This window comes from Anolis sagrei, chromosome X, assembly GCF_037176765.1.
Source record: "Anolis sagrei isolate rAnoSag1 chromosome X, rAnoSag1.mat, whole genome shotgun sequence".
NCBI classification, from domain to species: Eukaryota; Metazoa; Chordata; class Lepidosauria; order Squamata; family Dactyloidae; genus Anolis; species Anolis sagrei.
The window spans coordinates 66,564,140-66,591,316 of record NC_090034.1 but is presented as its reverse complement, the minus strand read 5'-3'; the positions used below and the strand labels follow the sequence as shown (position 1 = coordinate 66,591,316).

The following is a 27,177-nucleotide window of genomic DNA, read 5'->3' as shown; positions in this document are numbered from 1 at the left end:
TGTATAATATTATATTATAATTTTATTTTATTATTGTACTTTTATTATTCTTATTTTTATTATTACAATCCTCAAATGGAAGCCTCTGGTGGCACAGTGGATTAAAGTGCTGAGCGGCTGAACTAGCTGATCGAAAGGTTGCAAGTTCAAATGTGGGAAGCAGGGTGAGCTCCCGCTGTTAGCCCCAGCTTCTGCAAATCTAGCCGATCTAAAACATGCAAATGTGTGAAGATGAATAGGTACCGCGGGAAGGTAACGGAACTCCATGCAGTCATGCCAGCCACATGACCTTGGAGGTGTCTACGGACAATGACTGCTCTCCCTTGGGGCTCAGAGCGGCTTACAAGAACAGGCTAAAATCTAACACAATTTAAACACAATTTAAAAACAACAATATCAGAGATGTGGGTGAACCGTCAGGAGAGAATGCTTCTGGAACATTGTTGTTGTTCATTCGTTCAGTCGTCTCCGACTCTTCGTGACCTCATGGACCAGTCCACGCCAGAGCTCCCTGTCAGCCGTCACCACCCCCAGCTCCTTCAAGGTCAGTCCAGTCACTTCAAGGATGCCATCCATCCATCTTGTCCTTGGTCGGCCCCTCTTCCTTTTGCCTTCCACTTTCCCCAGCATAATTGTCTTCTCTAGGCTTTGCCGTCTCCTCATGATGTGGCCAAAGTACTTCAACTTTGTCTCTAGTATCCTTCCCTCCAATGAGCAGTCGGGCTTTATTTCCTGGAGGATGGACTGGTTGGATCTTCTCGCAGTCCAAGGCACTCTCAGAACTTTCCTCCAACACCACAGCTCAAAAGCATCGATCTTCCTTCGCTCAGCCTTCCCTAAGGTCCAGCTCTCATATAGCCCGGAAAAGCCAGAACATATAGCCCGGAAAAGTCACAACTCAACTTCCTAACTGTGAGAGCTGTTCATCAGTGGAACTCTCTGCCCCGGAGTGTGGTGGATGCTCCTTCTTTGGAGGCTTTTAAGCAGATGCTAGAGGGCCATCTGTCAGGGGTGCTTTGAATGAGATTTTCCTGCTTCTTGGCAGAATGGGGTTGCACTGGATAGCCAACAAGGCCTCTTCTAACTGGGACTCTTATGATTTTATTGAAGCTTCTGTCTGTTCTGCTTGCTGACCGTTTTCATCGTTGCTGGCTGTCAATCATATTTTTCAAAGTTGGCCGCGCCCCTTTCGGGCGGGGCTTGTCCCACCCCAAAAGCCACGCCCCCTCCGCCTTTCGTAAGGCGCTGAAGAGTCTCAGCCAATCCCAAACGGTAGGGGGCGTGGCTAAGGCGTTACACCGCCCCCTTTCTCCTCGCCCGTCTTCTCCTTCTCCGTCTCTCACTCACTCGAGCCTATTTCCGGTGCCAGGCCGGAAGTGGAGCGGAGAGGGTTGCTGGGCGTCTCCAGGCGGAAGTGGAGGAGACGAGTGCTGGGCGAGAGGTGAGGCAGCCACTCCCGTGAGGCTCCGGCTGAGGTGAGGCCCAGGCGGGGAGGGATGGAGGGGGCTGCAGGCCTGGGTGGGTAGTGAGGAAGGAAGGCGGCTAGAGCAAGGGGAGACCTCTGCGGGGTTTACATGGAAACACCATTCACGTTCTAACTCAGGCATGGGCAAACTTGGGCCCTCCAGGTGTTTTGGACTTCAACTCCCACAATTCCTGACAAACTCAGGCCTCTTCCTTAAGCGGCTGAGGTGGAAAAGGAAAGGGCCTGAGGCTGTCAGGAATTGTGGGAGTTGAAGTCCAAAACACCTGGAGGGCCTAAGTTTGCCCATGGCTGTTCTAACTCAAGAATGGTGCAGGCTGAATGTCTCTTAACCGAAATCCTCCCAAACCGACCACGTGGATGGCTTAGGCTGCGTCTACACTGGAGAAGAAGGCAATTGGACTCTTTCTCCAATTGCCATGGCTCAATACAATGCAATCCTGGGGTTTGTTGAGGCACCTGCACTTTTTGGCTTGTGAGATTACAAATCCCATCATTCCACAGCATTGAGCCATGGCAGTTCAAGTACCAAACTGCATTCCCTCCACAGTGTAGATCAGACATGGGGCCAGTGTCGGCCCTCCCTGTATGTGTGTTGGCCTTCAACTCCCAGAAATCCTAACAGCTGGTAAACTGGCTGGGATTCCTGGGAGTTGTAGGCCAAAACACCTGGGGACCCACAGGTTGAGAACCACTGGGATAGATCAACAGCACCCCCTGGACTTGAGCCCAACCTTCCATGGCACCAAAGAGCTGAAACAAACCACCTTCTCTGTTCTGTCTGTCTGTGTATTGTCTATACAAGGCGGCATTGAATGTTTGCCGTGTATATGTACTGTGATCCGTCCTGAGTCCCCTTCGGGGTGAGAGAAGGGCGGGATATAAATAAGGTGTTGTTATTACTACTACTACCAATTCTACATGCTGATGGCAAAAGGTTCAGGGACAATCGACAAGGCAAACCAAATGAGCTCTGCAAATTAATATCCTGGCTTTTTTCCAGTCACCTTCCAAACTTTTAGATGGGTGATTAAACTGGCAAGGATCATTCATAAAGAATCTTGCACATCAGAGCGAAGGAAGGAGTAGAAAACTTGTGTCAAAAAAGACATGTTGGCTGAAAAGTCATTTTTCATCTGAGTCTTTCTCCATTCTGTTACTGTCAGCAGTTATGGGTCCACAGGCCATACTTTATAGCAGGTACTTCCCTTTGTATTTAAAAATGTAGAAATGTATACAGAAGTTCTAATGTTTATTAATCAACTGGATTGAAATATGTGTGGTAATGGGTGGATGTTGGGTTGTGTGCTCACTGTCACACAATATGTAATATTCACATAATATGTAATCTGAACAGCCCTCCTTGAAGACGCTGCACCATAATAGACCCAAGGTGGATTAAGGACAGTTTCAAATTGATAGCACTGATTCCACTTCAAGTGCTATGGCAGCATCCTATGGGATCCTTGGGTGTATTGTTTCTGAAGACATTGGAGTTTTCTGGATGAGAGTTTTACATGCATCTCCCTAAATGGCAAATCCTAGGATGAAACCAATGCAATTAAATTGTTAATGAAATTAATAATTCCCATGCCTGGTATCGATGCACCCTGAGGCAGGCCTACTTTGCATTTTAAGAGTTTCAGTGTATGCCAGCGTTTGCCTCATACACGTTTTTAAATATACATATATATCGTGCATCAGGTGGCCTGGTTATTTGTACATATTTGTCCTATGAAATATGTGGAATGTATATACACACACATACACACACATATTGCATCAAATGACCTATGTGTCCAGTAAAGAGAGATTTATTACAGTCACAGACCAGGAGTATAAAACATTGAAATCAAGAGTTCTTTTAAAAACACGTTGACATTAAAACCAGAAATTCAATTTTTTTGCAGCTTCATCTGCAAGCTGCCTCCTTATAATTATAGCTGCAACACACACACATACATATACTAGCTGTACCCATCACACGTTGCTGTGGCCAACCTTCCCTTCCTCTTTCTTTCCTTCCTTCCCTTGTTTTCTTCTCTCCTCCTTTCCTTTCCTTCCTTTTCCCCCTTTTTCTTTCCCTTCCTCTTTTTCTCCTTTCTTCCTTCTCTACCTCTTTCTTTTATTCCTTCCTTAGCTCTTTCTTTCCCTCCTTCCTTCTCTCTTTCCTTCTTTCCTTCTCTCCCTCTTTCTCTCCTTCTTTCCTTCTCTCCTTCCTTCCCTGGGTGCAGATGAGGCTCCCCCTCCCCTTGTGCCAGACCCACCATTGTGCTGTCCGTTCTTATCTCCTGCTCAGGCCAGAAGGGGAGGATAGTCAGTGATGCCTTTCGCACTTGCTATGTCCTCGCGCAGGAGGGGGCAGGGCCAGGAAAGTTGTTTGCATGCGTGCGCTGTGTCGTCTTCTAGATTTTTTGGATTTTAAAGTTCTTTTCGCTGGGTTTTTTTTTTTTTGAGTGATGGTCACTCCTTGGGTTAGTAGGTGTCTTGTGGCCAAATTTGGTGTCATTTCGTCCAGTGGTTTTTGAGTTATGAGATCCCCACAAATGAACATTACACACACACACACACACACACACACACACACATAGCATCAAATGACCTATGTTTCCAGTAGATATTTATTATTACAATCACAGACCAGGAATATAAACTTTAAAAGTGGAAAGTCCAGGATATGGAACCATCCTAATCAGCATTCATATATAACACCTATAAAATCTATGGATATATATATTAAAATGAATAAGTTAAAACATTATCTGCTAAAATCATCAGCAATCTGCCTCCTTATTTTTACAGCTACAACACACACAGAGAGAGCACATCCAATAACCTATGTGTCCAGGAAGGTGTCTATGAAACATCAATGCATTTCATGTTTTGACTTGGGTCCCATCTGCAAGATATCTCAATCTGAAAGAAAATCCAACACTTCTGGCTCTAAACATTTTGGATAAAGTGTTTAAGAATTTCATGTTGAGACTTGAGTCTCATCTACAAGGTATTTCATTGTGTATATACAGATATTACAAAATCTGAAAGAAAACCCATAATTGAACACACTTCTGTTCCCAAGAATTTGGATAAGGCAGACTCAGGTAATATCCCTCCCCACCATCATGCTTGATAGTCTTATTTGCCTTCATAAGGGACAAGATACTAGTAAGGGCTTGACTGCAAGTGGGGAGGAATATTTAATATTTCCAGATGCCTATCTGGCCGTGGGGAGTGCATTCTCTAGAGCAAGTTCCCATTGCACTCATTGGGGCTCTCACTGCAGCCTTAGAATTGCTGTGTCAGGAGCCTCCTTGACATGGCAAGCCTCCAAGTTGTGCAGAATGCTTCTTTTTCTCTAGTGTAGTTGGGCGTCCTTTCTCGTGCGTTCTGGACCAGTTAGCAATAAGGTTATCTAAACACTGCAAGGATTTCAGATTAACATGCCACTGGTCTGGCAAAAATGTGAACAAAGGCTTTAAAAATAAATCTTCTGGAAATATATAAGGTTTTCTCTGAGGTAGAAATTGCCTTGGTTTATAAGAACTGCAAATATTTTCCGGTCTGCACTGTGCATTCCTTTTTATACATTAGTACCGAAATCCATTGCCACTACTTACAAATGGTGTGGCTAGAATTAAGAACTTTTTGTATGTGTGCCTTAGGGTGCCTATGGCTGTTCAGGTCAAATATATTGCCATGTTTCTGCTGATCATGTGGAAGCATGGAAGGCTCTACATAATTTTCTGTTGGAGAGAGAACCTTTTGGACGAAGAGCATCTTTAGAAATAAACCTTTGTCAGAAACTCATATTAAGATGGTTACCTTACTTACTTAGGCAATCCCTCGTTGGCCGAGTAGGATAGTCTTCCAGGATCGTGTTCTGGTGGGTCCGATGCAGATCAAGCCCTATTCTTGATCTGCATCTTCTCCTGCAGTGAGGGCATTGGTTTCCAGGTGGAAGGTGGTCTCGGTCGGGGTTGGCCTGATGCACCTATCTCTTGGCACGTTTCTCTCTTTCACCCTCCATTCGCGCCTCTTCAAATTCTGCAGCACTGCTGGTCACAGCTGACCTCCAGCTGGAGTTCTCAAGGGCCAGGGCTTCCCAGTTCTCAGTGTATATGCCAGAGTTTTTAAGGTTGGCTTTGAGCCCATCTTTAAATCTCTTTTCCTGTCCTCCAACATCCTGTTTTCTGTTCTTGAGTAGACTAAAGGTTTATAAATATACCAATATATTACATTAAATATGAAATTTTATATCCTGGAACAAGAATGCAGATTTTACAGCAGGTATTGTACTAGTAATTATCAACTGCTGACAAACATAGACATCTAAGAATAGCCAAGTATAGACATCTAAGATTAATCTTTGGATCTGGTTTCCTTTTACTGTTATGCAGTTGTCAAAGTGAATGGAAGAGAATGTGATAGTGGATGGGTAGGTCAGTTTTCCATTGGCAACAGTGATACGGAGGAAGGTCTTTATCCTTTGCAAATAAAATTTTGGTTGCCAATTGAGTATTATTAAAGTGATATGACAGTCTACACCAGTATTTCTCAAACTCTGCTCCTCCAGATGTTTGGGATTTCAGCTCTCACAATTCTGAACAGCTAGTGAGTTGGCTGGGATTTCTGGGGACTGAAATCCACAACACCTGGAGAAGTAGAGATTAAGAAATACTGGTCTATACAGAACCAGTTGATTTGGATAAAGTGGCAGTTTGGACATTGAATGGAAAATAGTTCCTTATGATCGTAGTGATTATATGAGGGGTGGCTCTGAACTTAGTTGCCTTGGAGGGATGTTTTTGAATGTGAGGTGACTAATGGCAGCCTTTTGTCTACATGAGAGAAATCCACAGGCTCCTCATGGTTTGCAGATCGTAAATTGTCCATTTTTGTTATTGAAGAGCATATTATGCATTTGCTTTGCTAGCATTAGCGTAATAGTATTGCTATCTGACCCATGAAAGACTCTTCGTCTGTGGGAGCAGTAAGTATATCCCGGATCTTCTTCCTCTGTCGCTCCTCATCCGATTCCTGCTCCCGAGTAACCCTCTTAGTTCTCCTATTCACATCCACTGAATCTCCTTCCTCCTCCTCACTCATTAACCCTTCGCTCTCAGAAAACCTTTCGAAGGAGTTTTTGTCGGTAGGTGACATAAGTATATCCCGGATCCCTCTGCTGTTCCTCATCTAGCTCTTGCTCACTAGCACTCCTTTTCTCCCTTCTGACACCCATACTACCACTTGCAGTGTTACTAACAGGCTCTACTACAACATGTGCACTCCAGAAGCGTGCCTTCACCCCTTCCTGACCTTTAGGAACCTGTGTAATGTTCTAGCTGCCATATCTATAATGGTGAAGAATGCTCATTTATAGAGTTTATGTGGATAAAGGAAGAAAGTGCACCATTCGACTTGAGCTCACTACTGTAAAGGCAACAATGGAAATATAACAAATGCTATTCAGTTATATTTACCTTGCTGTGGATATAAAGTGTAGTTAGAAGGCAATGTTGTACATGGCATGTTAACTGTCATGAACCAGAAGCCTTAAAGGAGCCATACACAAGTAAAAGATCCAAACAAGGATTATTAAAGTAACAAAAATAGTTTAGAAACACTTAACTCAGTGTATCTAGCAAGAAAACAAAGTCTGTAGCAACTGCTAAGCAAAAAACGCAACTTGGAGAATAATCCGATTATACTGGAGCAAACTGCTTCAAAATCACAGAGTTCACAAAACAGAAGGTAGCAAGGTGGAAGCAAGCAAAAACGTAGTCAGGAAACAGTCCAAAGTCGAAGCACGTCCAAAAGCAGAAGTTGGAGTCCAAAATGCGATGTCGTCGTCCAGAAACAATCCGAAGTCAGCAAGGAAGTAGAAGTCAGCACTCACAGGATTCCAGTCAGTAGAAACACGGAAGCACAGCGATCTGCAGTCCCAGGACCCAAGGCGAAAGTAATGGCAGCAACAAAGTCCCAAGCCCAATTCAACACTTTGCCTACTTTGATACCTTCTTTTATCCTATAACTCATCATCAGATGATGAACTGGTCCCCACCCTGTCTTCATCACTCTCAGGTGCTTTAGCTTCCACAGCTGCTCGCCACCGCCCGTCCCTCCAACTCTTCCAGCGCCTATCAAGACTTAGATCACCCCATGTATTACCAGGTTGCCAGTCTTCTGAAAACCCCTCAAACTTCTCACTTGATGTGGGTTGAGTACATATGTCTCTGATTTCCTGCACACGGGTCCAGTCTAGCCCATCCTCCTCTTCGTTATCACTCTCAGCCCCATCACTCCCTGTGAACCCCATGAAGTCTTCCTCCGGGGGAGCATTAATTATTTCATGGATCCGCTTCCTTTCCCATTCTTCATCTGCCTCTTGCTCCTGAGTAACCCGTTTCAAACCTCTTCTCCCTCCTCCTCCATCTCAGAGTCTGTGAAACCCTGACGACTGACCATTGTAGTTATTGAATGTAATTGCTGTTTTATTGTAATATGAATTATGATGTTTTATTGACTGTATGTGATTTTATGGTTGGAAACCGGTCTGAGACCCTCAAGAGAGGTGAGAAGGTCGGTATACAAAACTTTTAAATGAATAAATAAACCCTTGAACGACTCAGAATCTGTAGGTGTCATGAATATCTCCCTTGCTGTTGCTGGACTCGGGGACAGCTTTAAACTGGCTGTCCTTCTTTCTTCACAACTGTGGACAGCGAGTGGAGAGGGGAGGCCTGGTCTCTGAGAGGTCCCCTCTATCTTGTGGGGTTCCTCAGGGGGCCATTCTCTCCCCTCCGTTATTTAACATCTATATGCAACCACTTGCTCAGCTGGTTCGAGGTTTTGGGCTTGAGTGTTATCAGTACACCGATGACACTCAGCTGGTGCTGAAGATGGAAGGCCGACCGGACTCTGTACCCAATTGTTTCCATCAGTGCCTTGAGGCCGTTACTGGATGGCTGTGTGCCAGCAGGTTGAGGGTGAATCCAGCAAAGACGGAGATCCTATGGCTGGGTCGACCGGGCAGTGGGGACATCCAGCTGCCTACCCTGGATGGCGAGGCGCTACGCCCGTCATCATTGGTAAAGAGTCTGGGAGTCCTTTTGGACCCTCTGCTGACGATGGAGGCCCAGGTCTCCGTCGTTAGCAGAACCGCCTTCTTTCATCTGCAGCAGGCTAGACGGCTGGCCCCCTACCTGTCCAGGGACGACCTAGCTACGGTGATCCAGGCCACGGTCATCTCAAGACTGGACTACTGTAACGCCCTCTACATTGGCTTTCCTCTGTCGGTGATCTGGAAGCTCAAGTTGGTACAAAATGCAGCTGCTCGGCTTGACTAATAGAAGAGTGAACATAATGATCTCTCCCTCATTTCCCACTTTACATACTACAGGCTGATTTTTGTTATTAGGCTAAGAGTCTAGTGCAGAATGTTCCAAATGGACCCAATTTCAAAGCTGTATATTTCCCGATGGCAATATGTAACAATTACACAAATAATTTGAAAAGGATTAACATATTATCAATGTTTTACTTAAAAAATGTTGAACTAGAAGCAATTATAGAATTTCTTTGAATGTTTGTCGTCTGGGAGGGAGCTTTCTTACACAGGCAATTGCCAAGTCAGTTTTTTAAAAGATTACTAACCTTTATGGCTGTTTTTATGAGGCTAGTGTGATTAATTTATGAAATCCTCTTCCACAAGATTTAGTGATATATAGTAGTCTTAATAGTTATGGCTATATGGAGGCTGTGGTCTGTTAACTTTGATAAGTGTATGGGCCTTAGATGCCCAGGGATAGTCCTTTGTACTTGAAGATTGGATACTGAGAGCGAATGGGGGAGAGGATAATGATTTCAGCCATAGCCTACTTGAGAAATTACTGATGCCATATTCTTTCTCTCTGATGAAACAGAATGCTGGATTACCTGGCTCTAGGTCTGGTCCAGCAAGGCAGCTATGTTAGATGTAATTGCGATTAGAGTCTCTGCTCTCAAATAGGCACCACGTCCCTACAAATGTGGCAGCCTTCTGCCTTTTACTATACAGCATTTTGGTACTTTGCTTCTCAAGCACTTTTCATACCAGTTACTTTGGAGTTATGAGAATAGGGCTGTTTCTACTGAGTCATGAGTTGAGTGAGACAGATGTTCCAACATTAAGCATGAAGGGGTGAAAGAAGGAGGGAGTATTTGTTTCTCTTTCTTGCCTAGACATAATATCCAAATGAAAGCAGGTAGCTGAAATGCCTAAGAAGCAATAACCATTCCCAAGTGCGCTTATTCTGCTGAAGCTTGGGGCTTTGCATCCAGATGTGCTCCATTAAACAGGAAATGGCCCCAAACTCAATTCTGACAACTTCCTGAATTAATGTTTGGCAGTGGGCAATAAAATGTTTTTTGCAATGCGTCAGAGTGGAATATTTTAATGTGAATGTTTCTGCATTCTCTTCCTAGAGGGAATACTCATTAGAGCTCAAGTTAAACTTGGGTAACCTCTGTTTAGTGATCCACAGCATCAGGAGATTAACTGAGGGCAAGCTCAATTCTGGTGTTTGCAAAAACTTGGGCTTGCTTTATAGCAGCTCCTCACAGTGGATCTCACCCCTTAGGCAGGCGCATCTGCTGATAGTCCTCCCCAAAGGGGCCATGTCTGTTGGTTTGGGTCCGGTTAGGCATTGTGTTGATAGCTTACTCCTGAAATAGGAGGAACAAGCTTGTTGCACTGGTCTGTTAGGATAAAGGTAATAGTTCCTGTCAGATCTTGAGATCTAAAATATGTCTAGGCATCTCTTTGTGTGCCATGGTTGTGTATTTGAGAGGTTTAGCTTTATAACTTGGATGTTATTAAACGTTTTTCTAAAAGCTGTAGTGTAGTGTGACCAAAAATACCAAAACAAAACTCAACTTGTTTGACCACCTCCTTGCCCTGTGGCTCTTAAATTCCTGCCCGAGACATTGCTAGTCTGAGTTGCAGTAGCTTTAGCAACAAAATGTACCAGAATTTGAGTTCTTAAAAAAAGATCTTGTTTGCTGTCTCTTGCAATCAGTACTTGAAGAATGTTTAAGTGTTTGAATACGCCATATCTGAGAACCACTTAGCAGTTACTAGATATATAGATGAAAAGTTATTCTCAGCAAAGGGCTGTTTCATGAAAAGTTGCTGAGAAAGAATGAAATGGATCAACTCTATATCAAACCACTTGGCCCCTATATGCAGATATATTTAACAGGGTTTGTTTTGTTTATTTGTTTTTGTTAGAGGGGTTTTTTGGGTTTTTTTTTTGCGTAAATCATAATTCCGGATTGGCCTTAAATTAGCAGGAAAACGTTGTCTTGAAGTGTTTGAAAAAATGGCATGTCTTAATCATGGCTAAATATTAACCACTGCTAAAGTAATTCTTGTAACCCTCAACTTACATGTCTCATGGCTGTCTAGGTTTACTTTCTAAGGTGCAGTGAAACTAAACCATAATTTCATTGTGCTTTTGAGATCTTAGCCATGATCTGTTGTCTTGATAGTGATGAGTGCAAACCATGGTTATGTGACACTAGATGTAAGGGTGCATGGATATGTCCTTGCAAGCTGGTTGATTTCCTACTTGTGTTTGCCTTAAATTGATTGTTAATGTCCTTCAAACACGAGGAGGGCCTTCTCAATCATCCATAGCTATAGTCTGAGAACTGGCCTCTGATTCTGTTACTGTGCGTGTGTTACAAACTGCCTCTGTCAAACCTCAAGAGGAAACTAGGGAAGTCTGGCATTTTGCAAGCTGACATGGGCTTCCTGGTGTTCAGGAGCTATCTCCATAGCAGCTCACACCTAAAGAGGCCCCATGTTCCACTGCAGGAAGGCTTGCAACAGCTTGTCAAATTCCTCCGGGTTGGAAGGGACTCTGTGCCTGAGCTTTCAAATTGCAAGTAATCCCTGTATCTGAAACTCAATCAAGTCAGAGGGCAATGGGACTCTAATCCGATCAGGCCCATATGGAATGCAGCAGGGCTCAGTAGGGGCGAATGGCACCTCTTGTCTGCTCCATTAACCAGAATCTACTTAGGAATTAGTTTAATGAAATACACATAGAGACTCAGAGCAAAGGAGTATGCTTTCTGTTGTCATCACATTCACAAAGCTGATGAGGAATATGAAGGATTGTCACCTTGATTCTAATGTTCTCCCTTATTGCAAGTTTTTATAAGATTATAAAAAAAATCAGCTACTGCACTAGCTAATGACGTAGATATGAAACCCCTTGAACCTGTAAATATGAAATGCCTTTATCAGAACATGAGATTGCATCTCTCGACATGGATCATGGATCTTGGCTGTCATGTTCTTGTTGGGAGCAAGAACAGATTAACCCATGTTCTGATGTTCACTTTTACATGCACTTTTGTGCCATCTTGCAGAAAAACGGGCCAGTTCACTGAAGCCTCTTCCAAAAGCAAGGAAACCTTTCTCCTGCTAGATTTGACACAGCCTTAGCCTTTGAGAAAATTCCTATTGCACAGCCTGCCCACACAAAACTATTTTAAACTCTTGTGGTCTAAAATAATAGATTTCGAAGCCTTATTTTCTCACTCACTACAGGAAATCAGGTGGGAGGAAAACTTGATCCTTTGTCTTTCCAGCACTCCCACGAGTAACTGGATTCTAAGAGAACGACTGTAGCAAAACGACCTATCTAAGTCATCATGAAACTGGGTTCCTTGCAGTATTGTGACATAGAGTAGGGAAAAGAACTGGTTGAGTGGACCAAAGGCTTACTTGATAGCTTGACATCTTCAGGGTGACATGAAGCCTTTGTCCATTTAGCACACTGGTTCCTAACTTTTTTTTTTTTTACCACTCTCCAACATTAGTATCAAAAGGGTTACAAATCAGTTTTTGGTCAACTTTAGATTTTGTTTGGTTATTTGAGGTGCTGATTCAGAAAATTGCATTGAATAGACCACATCAGCTCTAGTTTCTGATAAGAGCATATGCCATCCAGTAGTCACTATCTGCTCACCCACAGAAAACCATATTTAATTAGACTCTTCAATATAAGAGCCGCCGCAAACTAGCGTTTTGGGAGAGCAAACTGTGCCAGCACGGCCGATGACGTCGAAGACTCCGTCTATTTCTCTGCCTATTTCTCCGTGCGCGCGTGGTTTTCCCTTTGCTAGGGCAGCGATGCGAGCGTACTCTCGCTGTTGACAGAATTCAACAGCGAGAGTACGCTCGCATCGCTGCCCTAGCAAAGGGAAAACCATGCACACGCGGAGAAAGAGGCGGAGTCTTCGACGTCATCGACCGTGCTGGCACAGTTTGCTCTCCCAAAATGCTAGTTTGCGGCGGCTCTAAGAGGGTTTCGTGAGACCAGTCGCTCTATTTGCAACAGTGTAATGGTGAGTCTGTGGACCATATTTTAGTTTTTGCAGACCACTGGTAGTCCATGGACCACAAGTTGGGAACCGCCGATCTAGTAGAAAGGTGGCTAGGATGGGAAACTATGGCCTTTATGCTGTTTGCCAGTATCTAAACAGCAGCTTGTCACGTGACTTCAGTGTGCCTGGGTCTTCAGTATATGAACAGGCAGAAATAAACTAAAAGGCAATTGGTTGTATGTTTGAGGCCATTCAAGTAGAATTGAGCAAGCAAATATTTTTGTGACTGGGGTTGGAAATCCTTGCTCTGAGGTAAGAGAGAATGCTCTTAGCCATCAAATGTGGGTAAACTGCCTTGCAATTATTATCCAATTTTATTTTAGGTTTTTAAAAAGCCCTTTTTCCAACATCTGAGATTATGTCATTGATTGAGAAATTCTATCTTTGTGTCAGATCTGTAGGGTCTTATAGGGTCCAGGACTAATGCAGGAGCACCTGTTTGCTTGTCCTTTTTTATAATTGTAGGGTTCCTTCTTTTCTGCTGTGCTTCAAATTGAGGAACACTTGAAAGTTTGGGTTGCTGTAAGTTGTTCGGGATGTATGGCCATGTTCCAGAAGCATTCTCTCCTGACGTTTCCGCATCCTCAGAGGTTGTGAGGTCTGAGGTGCCTGCCATAGATGCAGGTGAAACGTCAGAAGAGAATGGTTCTGGAACATGGCCATACAGCCCAAAAAACTTAGAGCAACCCAGTGATTCTGGCCATGAAAACCTTCGACAAGACAAATGAAAGTTTTCTTTGCTTCTGGAAATGCACTGGTTTCCAAGTGAGTTTGGAAGGGGACACTGAAGACTTCTTACTTTCAGGAAAAATTCTCCCCTTCAACAGCAAATTGTGGATAATTTGGCCTTTCCATACTTCATTCATGTACTCAGACAACTCTGATAGGTAACTTTTCCTCTTTTGTATGAACAACTCAGGATCATGTGCAACCCAAACCTTATTGACATGAAAGTTTGTTAACTCTTTCTGCAAAGGCTGCTCACCTTCCTACAAAGAGGAAGTTAAGAATTGCTGTGTCTTTTCCAGGAAGGAAGTTGTCTTCTTTTTCTTGAATTTCTGGGCGTGTGATAAGGGGAAGCAGCACATTGCATCAGTTGTGGTTGTCTCTTTACTGGCTTTTGTGGTGCTTCTTAAGTAGCAGAAAAGTGTGTGTGGCAGGGGGGTTAATTTTGGTTGTCTACCTTTCGATTTTGTGTCAAACAGGAATTCTAGGTGCACACTGCAGTAAACTTACCATGCTTTCTAGTCTCCACTGGCTTTTCTTCGTTGGTCTTAGCCACGTGGCACTGCTTATAGGAGACAGGTATTTGCATTGCTGCTCCATTGACATGACAGCTTAGAGCGAATCAGCCCAGACCTCACCTCAGAGGTCCTCAAACTTTTTAAACAGAGGACCAGGTCACAGTCCCTCAAACTGTTGGGAGGGCCAGATTATAATTTGGAAAAAAAAATGAATGAATTCCTATGCACACTGCACATATCTTATTTGTAGTGCAAAAACACTTAAAAACAATACAATAATTAAAATGAAGAACAATTTAAACAAATATAAACTTATTAGTATTTTAGTGGGAAGTGTGGACCTGCTTTTGGCTGATGAGATAAGATTGTTGATGTTGCTGTGGCTTTCAAGTCATTTCAGATTTAGGTTGACCCTTAGCGAGGTAAATGACCTTGGAGAGTCGTATGCAGCCCCCGAGCCTTAGTTTGAGGACCCCTGCCTCACCTCATCTGTGTTGTTGAGCCAGTGGTTTCTGGGCTATTTGCTTTAATGTTTGTACTGGGATTGCATGGTGCAGGGGTTTGAGTGCTGGGCTAGAATTCTGTTCAAACCCTTCTCAATCATAGCAACCCATGGGTGCTTTTGGGCAATCTATACTTTCTTAGCTTTCAAAAGGAAAGCAGTGACAAACCTCTGAATAAATGAAAACCTGGTGATAGGATCACTGTAAGTAAGAGTTGATTTGAAACAAAATTGCAGGGAAAGCACAACCCACACTCAGACTGTGACTTCAGTATTGCTATGCAGTTAATTTTATTTTTCTAGGATCTGGGGTGCAAGGGAGCCTGAAGCATTGCTCCATATGCTGCCTTTTTCCTCTTCAGGCTCCAAGTCTTTTACATTTCCTGGTTTCGCCTTAGACTTCCAAGGCAATATAAGGGAGTTTTGCTCTCAGCCTGGGGTTGTGATTCATGCTCCGAATGATGGCTATGATTCATTGTGCAAATGATTTAACTGATTAGAAACTCGCTGGCCAGTGGCTCCTGGCATTCTTCTAGCATTTGCTTGAAGCGTGGTGAGGGGGCAGGCGAACTGTAAATGGCTTCCCTTTTAGTGGGCTAAGGGCAGGCTTTATGCTTCTCTGAGGGAGGCAGTGAACAAAACTTGTGTGTTGAGATCTGTTCTTTGGCATTCCTTGGAAACCGATATCCTGTGCAAAAGCGTGAACAGGAGTGCCATTGTCTGTCATCTTGGGCAGCTGCTTTGCCTTGGCACATTTTGTAGGCCTGGCATGCGAATTTGGCCTGTGCAGGACTGAATGAATTAACTGGTATTGCAATTGCTTTTGGAAAATTTGGACTCAGGTAAGTTGAATGTCTCTCTATGGCTGTTCCTTGAGAAGCATATGAAATACTGGAAGGAGTCACAATGATTTGAAGACAGGGCTCTAGGAGGGAGTCTGCAGGAGTCTACCGTATACCATGCAGCTGTGGACAAGTCTACATAGGGACCACCAAACCCAGCGCCCAAACACACAAATCAAGGAACTTGAAAGGCACTGCAGACTACTTCAACTAGAGAAGTCAGCCATAGCAGAGCACCTGATGAACCAACCTGGACACAACATATTATTTGAGAACACAGAAATGCTGGACCACTCCAACAACCACCATGTCAGACTACACAGAGAAGCCATTGAAATCCACAAGCATGTGGACAATTTCAACAGAAAGGAGGAAACCATGAAAATGAACAAAATCTGGCTACCAGTATTTAAAAAACTCTAAAATTAGAACAGCACAACAACAGAGAGGAAACAAACAAGGACATCTAATCACATCTCAGCAAAAGATTGCTCTAGGCACTGCCAGGCAATCAAATGCTAATCAAGGTGGTCAGTTGAAACATTCACACCTAGCTCCAGCAGACAAGAGTCCTTTGTCCCACCCTGGTCATTCCACAGATATATATACCCTTTTTCCTAGTTCCAACAGACCTCACTACCTCTGAGGATGCTTGCCATAGATGCGGGTGAAATGTCAGGAGAAAATGCCTCTAGAACATGGCCATATAGCCTGAAAAAACCTACAACAACCCAGTCCTCCAGATGTTGTTGGGCTGCAACTTCAATCAACATTGCCAGTGGGGGAAGGAGTAGGAGCTAGTCCAGCCCTGTTCTAGGATTAGATTTAAATTTTAATGATTTCTGTGGAAGTGCTACTCATAGGGCTGGTCCATGGACAGTGCCAGTCTTTTTAAGCCCTTGGCTGCCAGTCTCTGACATATGTGGAGGCGGGATAATGACAGTGCATCAGGTCACTTGAGATACCCTCTACGGTTCTTGAGGGTTTGAATTGTCTTCTCTCTTGCAATAAGGTCATGTTTATTGGTTGCTTACCCATTGTATAGCAGAAGAGGGGAAGACATTTGCTAGTAGAAGTCAGTATAGAAGGTGAAAAGTTGCTTTACATGATGTATATTCAATGTTTAGGAATCACTATCATGAACTGTTCAATGCTTACTCCGTTGGCTTTGAAAGAGAGCTAGATGTGGTGGTTAGCTAATGTAGTTAAATGAACCTGTTGTGTTGTTCCCATATGTGGCATAAACTACTCTGAAGAATATAGAGCAGGCAAGGGCAAAACGTTTTTGCCTTGGGGCCGCATTGTAGGGAAGGTGGCTGAGCATGTGCTGAGTGGAACAGGTGTGGGAGGGGGAGGGCCTGGGAAAGGGCAGAGCTGCTGGCCCCATCCTTATGCTGAAACAAAGCGAGACACACAATGACTGTACCGATCCTCCTCCCTGATCCTTGATCTTCAGACTGTCTTTTCAGCGTTATGCTAGGAGGAGGGCGAGACAGGTGATGGCCAAGAGCACTCCCTAGGGCTCCCAGTAGCTACGTGTCTTCTTCAGGCCGTCCTCCCAGCATAAGGATGGGGCCGCTCGCACCGTACTTATGCCGGAAGGAGGGCAAGGCATGCAGTGGCTGAAAGCACTCCAAAGGGCTCTCAGCTATTTATTTACTTTACTTTATTTATATACCGCTCTTCTCAGCCCTCAGGTGACTCAAAGCGGTGAACAACATCGAAACAAAACATCACGAGACAAGTATAGGGCAATTAAAAACAATTGTAACATAAATCATTAAACATCAGAATAACAATCATTAGCGCCTCAACAGTGAAATCAGAATCCAGTCTCATCATCCATTATTCCAGTTCCATTCCTATGCTCAATTACACTGTTTAATCAAATGCTTGTTCGAACAGCCAGGTCTGCACTTTCCTCTGAAACGCCAGCAGGGAGGGGGCCGATCTGATATCTGCAAGCAGGGCGTTCCACAGCCGAGGGGCCACCACTGAGAAGGCCCTGTCTCTCGTCCCCGCCAAGCGCGCCTGTGATGCAGGAAGGACAGAGAGCAGGGCCTCCCCATATGATCTTAGTGTTCTAGTCGGTTCATAGGAGGAGATGCGTTCGGAGAGGTAAGTAGGGCCAGAGCCGTTTAGGGCTTTATAGGCTAACGCCAGCACGTTGAATTGTGCCTGATAGCAAACTGGCAGCCAGCGGAGCTGGCGCAACAGAGGAGTAGTATGCTCCCTGAGTGCCGCTCCTGTTAGCAACCTGGCTGCCGAATGCTGGACCATTTGAAGCTTCCAAGCAGTCTCCAAAGGCAACCCCACGTAGAGAGCGTTGCAGTAGTCTATACGGGATGTAACCAGAGCGTGGAGTACCATGGCCAAGTCAGACTTCCCAAGGTATGGGCGCAGCTGGCGCACAAATTTTAAATGTGCGAATGCTCCCCTGGTCACCGCTGAAACCTGGGGTTCAAGGCTCAGCGACGAGTACAAGATCACACCCAAGCTGCAAACCTGCATCTTCAGGGGGAGTGTGACCCCATCCAACACAGGCTGTAACCTGCATGTCTTCCTCCCATGTCATTTCTGCAAAAGGATGTGGTAGGCCACCTCGTCCCTATGCCGAGAGGAGAGGGAAAAGAAGGAGGGCATGAGGTAAGCACCCAGGGGGCCGCATCGAACCCCTGGAGCTTAGTTTGCCCATGCCTGACATAGAGGGACACGTTTATTTGTTTGTTGTTTATTATTTACTTCATTTCTACCACCGCAAATGATAAGGGAGACCTGTTTCCTTCATGTTGTTCTAGTGTAGGTTCCTGAACATCAACCACAAATGGAAACTGGATGCTGAGTTAGAGAGACCGTGCTCTCGCTCCACCAGAAATAGCATTTTCTTGACCTCTGTGTCCAAAATGATGAGCATTTGCTTATGCCTCTTTGGCCGCTGATGATTTGTAGACTTGGTATACATTTCTCAGATGAAACAGTCATTATTTACACAGCTAGGACTTAAACTTGTCGAGGGATGTGCATGATCCTTATAGAATGCAAACTATTGTGATGTTGAGATCAGGACTTTTAGAGACTGAACACTCATTTGGTAGCAGTATTGTGGCACTCTGAACAAAATAATGACACAAAGTGAACAAAACAGAGCAATTCCTTTATTTATTGTTGTTGCGTGATATACATTTGCTTTCTGTCTGGGATCATTTTTGTAGCAGAAAACTCTTGCCAAAAATAGTTGAGAATTTGTAAATAAATAGTCCTGGTTTCGGTCATCCATTCTGGTTTCAATCATCACCTTACCTTTTGATTATTATACAATTGTCTGTAGATTAAGTCTGTTGGAGTATTGGTTGTACTTGCTGTCTTCTTAATGTGTGGTCACACTTAACAGGTGCTGAGAGATGACAGAGCTGCAGAACCTAGTCGAACGGTTGGAGAGAGCAGTGGGACACTTAGAGATGATGTCTTATGGTCCCGGTGGGCATGGCAGCTGTGGGGATAGCCCCCAGAAAGGTAAGATCTCTGCATTCAATATGAAGTATTTTAGAATATTTAAACATAGCTCTCATGCCCCTTCTTAACCTTCTCTTCTTCAAGCTAAACACCCCTAGCTCCACAAGCCATTCCTCATAGGGATTCATGGCTTCCAGAACTTTGACCATTTCTCTGACCTTACTTACTTACTTAGGCGATCCCTGGCGGTGGATCCGTAGGTGACTGTGGAGCCCTATTCTTGATCTGCATGTTCTCCCACAGTGAGGGCATTGATTTCCAGGTGGAAGCCGGTTCTAGTCGGGGTTGGCTTGACACGTCTTCCTCTTGGCATGTTTCCCTTTTTCACCCTCCATTCATGCCACTTCAAATTCTACAGCACTGTTGGTCACAGCTGACCTCCAGCTGGAGCACTCAAGGGCCAGGGCTTCCCAGTTCTCAGTGTCTATTACACAGTTTTTAAGGTTGGCTTCGAGCCCATCTTTAAATCTCTTTTCCTGCCCACCAACATTCTGTTTTCCATTCTTGAGTTCAGAGTAGAGCAACTGCTTTAGGGGACAGTGGTCAGGCATCCGGACAAGGTGGCCGGTCCAGCGGAGTTGATGGCGGAGGACCATCACTTCAATGCTGGTGGTCTTTGCTTCTTCCAGCATGCTGACATTTGTCCTCTTGTCTTCCCAAGAGATTTGGAGGATTTTTCGGAGGCAGCGCTGATAGAATCGTTCTAGGAGTTGCATGTGATGTCTGTAGATGGTTCACGTCTCACGGGTGTATAGCAGGGTTGGGAGGACAATAGCTTTATAAACAAGCACCTTGGTATCCCTACAGATGTCCCGGTCCTTCAACACTCTCTGCTTCAATCTTGAAAAATGCTGCACTCACAGTCCTCAGGTGGTGTTGTATTTCAGTGTCAATGTTGACTTTTGTGGAGAGGTGGCTGCCAAGGTAGCGGAAATGGTCAAAAAAGTTAATACATCATTAAGCTGTATTTCTAGCATTGGAGAGGGATTGGCCGGTGACTGCTGGAAGAGCACTTTGGTTTTCTCAATGTTCAATGACAGGCCGAGCTTCTCGTATGCTTCTGTGAAGGTGTTTAAAGTGGCTTGTAGGTCTTCTTCTGAATGCGCACAGACGATGTTGTCATTAGCATATTGGAGTTCTGTAACAGATGTTGTAACCTTGGTTTTGCTTTCAGTCTGCCGAGGTAAAATAGCTTGCCAGCTGTCCAATAGATGATTTCCACTCCAATTTCCATTAACATCCCCAGATCCACAAGCCATTCCTCATAGGGATTCATGGCTTCCAGAACTTTGACCATTTCTCTGACCATGTTCCAGCTCGTTCATATACTTTTTTGCCAATATACTTCTTGCAAATGCTTCCATCCAAATGCATCTGCTACCTCTGGATTCCCATTCTCTGCTTTCTGTCTTCCCCCTGCAGGACTAGCTGCGTATGTACAAGCCTTCGACGCTCTTTTGGCAGGTCCAGTAACCGAATACATGAAGATAAGCAAAGAGATTGGTGGTGATGTCCAAAAGCATGTAAGGCTCCGGCTTCCTTCCTGAATCCTATTTTTGCCAAACATGCAGTTCTGGCACTTAAACACTGGAGTTTGGAGAACTGCCACCTGAGTCTGTGAGCCTCCCCCCCCCCCCCCCACCAAAGAGTTGGAACAAATACAGTGGTGCTACAGTAAAGAACGAGTTGTGCACCTATTTCCTCTCTAAAAAGTCTCCATTCATGCATTTTGCAAAAAAAATTATTTGCGTGTTTAATTAGGGGCTTTTTGGCAGTGCCTGAAAGATCTTGTAAATCTTATTTGTTCAGAGACTTTAGTGAGAGAGTTGAAACATGAACTTGCCACACACACGATGGCTTGGATATACCACTTTAAGGATGGGGAGAGTACAGGGTTAGTCAAAATGCATAGGCCAAACATACATACAATTGTATGTATGTTTGGCCTATGCATTTTGACTAACCCTGTATATTTCCAAGCTCAGAAGTACAGTTTGACCCCCTTATGGATGGATTTCTATCCATGGTTTCACTTAACCACACTCCAAACAATATCCTGCCAGCTCAAATGTGTTTGTCAGCAATACAATTCTATTGTATGCATCCAGCTGAAATATAAGCAATATATATATACTATTAGCTACTAGTATCGCCCGGGGGGGGGGGGGGGAGTGTCACGCAACAGATTCCCTATGGATACCAGAGTTGTACGATATGCTTGACTTGAAAGAAGTTGCTCCACAGACAAGCTGCAGCACTGAAAGCTTGAGGAGGTTCATATTTAGTGTCAGTCTCAAATTATATAATTGTCAATTTTTTTAACTGCCCTGAACTGTTATCAAATCAACAGCACAGATCTTTTAACATTTACATTGCAAGTTTCCCATGTTTGTAATCTTGAGAGCAGCCAAAGCGGGGAAAAGAGGAAAGCGTTACTAAAGGTGATTTCTTTCAGTCAGGAAGCGTCAGCTCTGACTTTGCAAGACCCGAGCTATTGATGATCAGGACTGTTGGGTGCCATAAATCTTGATGTACAATAACAAAAAAACAGGATTTGTATTGGAGAAAAGGGAGGCTGGAAAAAATACTTTATTCTCATGTAACCACCACTACCAAGTGGTGATTAAGAAGGGAGTTCCCACTCAGCTGTCATCAGAAAACCAGCAGTGGGTTTTCTGATGCTAGAAAGTGTACCCCCAGGTTTGATGTCTGAACTGTAGCTTTATTTTCTGTCCTGCACCCATGGCATTCCCACTACTTTCTCCATTTGTTTTGCAAGAAAACTTTGGAGGCCTCTGCACCTGCCTTCCCTTCCACAACAAGGCTCCTGACCCTTGTACTTTTTTTCTCAGACACACGCCCCAGTCTTTGTCACTTTGATCCTATTCAGCCCTTATCTCTACCTCTTTAGACTTAGCTCCTGTCTGACTGATAACTTAAGCTGACAGTTGTGTAGCAGCAGATAATTCTTAGGCATTTATGTAGCACTAGCTGTACCCGGCCACGCATTGCTGTGGACCATTGTGGAGAAATGGGAAAGAAAGAAAAGAGGAAGAGCTGGTTTCTAAGCTATCAATACACAACTGAAGTGGCAAAGTGTCAACCTAATACAGTCTCCTTAAGGCCATAGGGTTATATGGATGTGTGGAAGGGCCCTGGGTTACCTGAGTCCACACTGCCATATAACCCAGTTCAAAGATATTATATAGCTATTATTATTGTTATTATTATTACAGATGTATAGATATTATTATAGACACAAATATTATTAAAAGCATGTAGGTATTATTATTATAGATGTTATTTTTTGTATCAAAAGCATTGCATAAATTAGTATAAAACTGATTAAAAATAGAAGGAGCACAGGGCTAAATATTTTTTGAGCAAAAACCAGCAACAGATGTATGGATATTATTACAGACTTACAGATATTATTATAGGCATATAGATATTATAGATTTTATATTATTATTATAGACATAGATATTATAGGCATATAGGTATTAATATTATTATAGATATATAGATATTATTGACAGACAGATATTATAATTATAGACATGGATATGCATATTATTATAGACATGTAGATATTATTGCTACAGACATATAGATATCATAGATACACACACACATATATAATAGACTTATAGATATTATGATAGATATATAGATATTATTATTGTAGATATATTATGGCCCATGGTTGCTATAAAGTAAAAATTTATGGCCATCTTTTGGGAGTGTTTTGATTGTGCCTTCCTGGACAGCCTTTGCTAACTCACAGGGCGTGTCTTTTTGTCCTTTCTTTGAATACTGGACTTCATTTCCCAGAATTCCTTCCCATAACTCAATATGGATTAGCTTTCTGGGCAAACACATACAGAATCCCTCTTGTGTGAGTTCCCAGCAGGTACCTCCATGCTGCCGAGAGCCAAGACCCAAGAGGGAAAGGGGGAAAAAGGAAAGGAAAGGAAGGAAAGGGTAGATCTGAAGGAGGGTGTTCTCTCTCTCTCTCTCTCTCTCTCTCTCTCTCTCTCTCTCCCCCTCTCCCTCTTCCTCTCCCTCTCTCCTTCCCTCCATCCCTCTCTGAATCCTTTGGGAAGAGAGTGGCAGGGGTTAGCAAGAGGGATATACCAGCCACCTTTCCCTCCCTCTCTCAAGCCGCCTCTCTCAGCTGTTGGGTTTTTCCCCTAGTGCAGGAGCGAGGGGCGGGGGAGGAAGTTCTTTTAACGCATGCTCTGATAGTCATTTAGGCTTATGGGGGTTTAAGTTCTTTCCGATTTTTTTGTTTTGTTTTTTTGAATGAAGGATATAGATCGCTTTAGTTGTTGTCTTGTGTTCAAATTTGTTCGTCAATTCGTCCAGTGGTTTCTGAGTTCTGTTAATCCCACAAATGAACATTACATTTTTATTTATATAGATTGAAAGAATGTTCAAAAGACTTCACCTAGATATACAATGTCACTAAACCTTTTGAAAGAACTCTTTCAGTGCCACACAGCTTTCCTAAAACCAACCAGTGAATTTGTGACTGTCTTTGGGTGAAAACAGTACTATATATTGTCTTTTACATATATTCATATTTGGAAAGGTTTTTTGTTTGTTCTTTTCAAATGACTATAGTTGCTTGTGTTTGGCGAATGGGCTTATTAAGAAAAGACCCTCCTCATAAATGCACAGCAAAGTAACTTAGCAGCAGTGTAACCCAGCACCAGTAGCCTAAAGAAATAAAAAGAATAAAAACACACAGACGAATGTTATATCTTCCTTAGGCTTTTCTTTGTAGCAAAATAATATGGTTGCACTATTTACGATGACAAGGTTTCCATGACACAAATAAAGTTCAACCTTCACACTGGAGCTTCACACACGAGGCCTTCTCATGCCGAGGTTTATCTCACAGAGAGGCTTCTCTCACAGATTAAGGCTTCCCTCACACTGTGAGGCCTTCTCACAAACAGACCTTTCTCCCACTAACACAAAAGATTACTAAACTACAGACACACTTGCTTATATAGAACTGCAGCTTTTGCTAAGTCATTGCATCCATTTAACCCTTTCAGTGCTTGACTCACATTTTTGTAATTAAAAATGCCTAGTTAATCTTTAATATTTCTAACAACTTGATTGGCTGTCCCTGTTGTTTTGTGCATTCAAGTCACTTCTCACTTTAGATCTCACTTTCAGATATAGGCAATATATGAATTCAGTAAATAAAAAACATTTCTGATGTATGGAGTCCCTAAGACAAACCTGGCACACAGTGGGTTTCTATGACTAAATAAACAAGGATTTGAACTCTGTTCTACCTCGCCTGTCAGAACTACTCAAACTCATTATTTAGTCAACTCACATCCTTCACCATCCCACAGATTCAGAATGGCTTTCCATTGTTTATTCCCAATGCTAGATAGCATTTCTCTGACCCTGTTGCTCACAACCAGTTATTAAATTGTTGGAGGTTATTTATGTATTTTGGAGCCCCCAGTGGTGCAGTAGGTTAAACCGCTCAGCTGCTGAATTTACTGACCGAAAGGTCACAGGTTCAAATCCATGGAGTGGCGTGAGCTCCCGCTGTTAGCCCCAGCTTCTGCCAACCTAGCAGTTCGAAAACATGCAAATGTGAGTAGATCAATAGGTCCCGCTCTGGCGGGAAGGTAACAGTGCTCCATGCAGTCATTCCAGCCAAAGGACCTTGGAGGTGTTGATGGACAACGCCGGCTCTTTGGCTTAGAAATGGAGGTGAGCACCAACTCCCAGAGTCTAACGTGACTGGACCTATTTATGTATTTGCATTCATGTCCTGCTTTCCCATGGCTCACGTTTTTCCTCTCCTCTGTTATATCCTCACAATAGGTGAAGCTGTGTCGGTGACACTAGCCAAGGGCAGCCCATTGAGCTCTATGGCTGAATGCGGATCTGTGGGGAAGTCTCCCCAGTCTTAGTTCAGCACTAACTGCTACGCCAGATGGCTTGATAAGATGTCAAATTGTCAGCCTGTGTTGTTAAAATCAACACTCCTCTTGTAGTCATAGAAGTGATCGTAAAGGCAGTCCCATCATCTGGAAGCCTTCTGCTAAATAATAGGATTGTAACAATTTAGGCTCAAATCCTTCATTAGCTTTGAAGGCTATACTCTATCCTTGAATCAGTCTTACTTGCACATCTTCTCCTGACACGACCAAAAAAAATTCTTCAAGGGCGTTGAAGAGAAAATTGAGCGGAATAATGGAGGGATCCATGTGTGCGCTCTATTCCTTGGACCAAAAACTAAACCAACATGGTGTAGTGGCTTGAATGGAATAGGATTCTGAGGGAACGGGATTCAAATCCTACTCGGTCATGGAAACCCACCAGTTCATCTTGGGCAAACCACACTCTCTCAGCCTTAGTAGTAAACAGTAGCAAGCCTCCTTGGAACAAAGCTTGCCAGCAAACCCCTATATTAGTGTCACTGTAAGTCAGTGTGGGCTGAAGGCAGATAATAACAACAAAATACAGTATTTATTTTGTATAAAAGCGTTGTATAAATAAGTATATAACTGATAAAACTAGAAGGAGCACAATCAGCTAAATATTTTTTGACCAAAAACGGGCATCAGTAACCGCATTGTCTGTAGCTTTAAACAATTCTTCCTCTGTACATGAGGCAGGACATTGTGGACAAGCATACAGATGCAGAGTTGTTTGTTCTACTTGCACAAGGTGGAGGATTCTTTTATTGCCATTTTAACAAAATACCGTAAAGGACACAGGTTTGGCTCTCTTAGTTTGTTCGGCAGAAAACCAATTCTTTCAGTTTGTACTGTATGGGGACTGTAAAAAATACATACATACCTACTACTGTTTAACTTAGCAGTAAGTTGTTATAATATCTAAAGCAGTGGTTCCCAGCCTGTGGTCCATGGACCACCAGTGGCCCACAAGAACTTAAAATATGGTCTGCGGCCTCACCATTACTACTACGGATAATAACACAGCCCAACCATTTTTTTCTTGGTGCCTTTGTTTTTAGGCTGATGTTTTTAAGTGGTAAGTGTTTTACTTGTGTGTTTTAATTTCCTGTATTTCCTGCCCAGTTTACCATATTGTTGTACTTTCCTGCGCTCCTGTAAAAATGTATTGCACTCATTGAATCTGTACCTCAGCTATGTTTCTTTCAGCTGTATTGTTTTTATATTGCTTTCAATTGTGTTGTTATTTGTTTTATCTGATGTTTTAATTGGTTAAAGTGTTTTACATGTGTGTTTTTAATTGTAATCTTGGGCGTGTCCATTGTAAGCCGCCCTGAGTCCCCTAGGGGAGATGGTTGGCGGGGTATAAAAATAAAGTTATTTTATTATTATTATTATTATTATTATTATTATTTTAATGACACAAAAGCACAGTATGTCACAGCAAACGAGATCTATATGCTGGATTTCGTATCACAAAATCACAAGTCGAACAGTTCCCAAGCGTCTAGGACTGTGTGATGTATTTTCGAATGATGCGTGCAGATCCAAGTAAGGAGGCCTTTTGCAATTGACAGATCGTGATTTTGTCAATGTTTATTGTTTCCAAATGCCGGCTGAGATCTTTTGGCACGGCACCCAGTGTGCCGATGACCAGTGGGACCACCTTTGCTGGTTTATGCCAGAGCCTTTGCTATTATTGTTATTGTTATTATTATTATTATTATTATTATTATTATTATTAGGCCTGTTCCTGGTTGTTATTTGGGGTGCTGATTCAGAAAATTGCATTTGATAGACCGCATCAGCTCTAGATTATTAAATATGGTTTTCTGTGGGTGAGCAGACTGCAGCTACTTGATGACATATGTTCTGTATCAGAAACTAGAGCAGATGTGGTCTGTTCAATTCAGTTTTCTGAATCAGCACCCCAAATAACCAAACCAAATCTAAAGCTGGCCAAAAAACGATTTGTAACCCCTTTGTTACTAATTTTGGAGAATGGTCCCTCGTCAAAGTCGTCCCTGGTCAAAAAAAGGTTGGGAACCACTGATTTAGAGTTTGAAGATCTTTGTACAGCTTTCGCTTTCAGCTTTGATAATAAGATACGGGCCTGTTATATGTGACATTGTTCCTTTTGCTATTTGTGATATGTAACAATACATGTTTACATGCTTTATCTTTCCTTTCTCTGCCTCTC

General features: G+C 43.2%; 1 protein-coding gene across 2 annotated transcripts in view; it reads left to right on the top strand.

The window, feature by feature from the left end:
* The first annotated feature begins 1,335 nt into the window (after nucleotides 1-1,335).
* CAP1 (cyclase associated actin cytoskeleton regulatory protein 1) overlaps nucleotides 1,336-27,177 on the top strand; it is a 51,922-nt gene continuing 26,080 nt past the window's right edge. The window contains exons 1-3 of one of the 2 annotated variants that reach the window (XM_060784616.2): nucleotides 1,336-1,441; nucleotides 18,899-19,020; nucleotides 20,443-20,543. In XM_060784616.2, coding sequence (XP_060640599.2) covers nucleotides 18,909-19,020; nucleotides 20,443-20,543 — 213 coding nt within the window. In that variant the 5' untranslated portion in view covers nucleotides 1,336-1,441; nucleotides 18,899-18,908. Of the gene's footprint in view, nucleotides 1,476-18,898; nucleotides 19,021-20,442; nucleotides 20,544-27,177 lie in introns of both variants that reach the window. The other variant, XM_060784615.2, reaches the window with a different exon arrangement.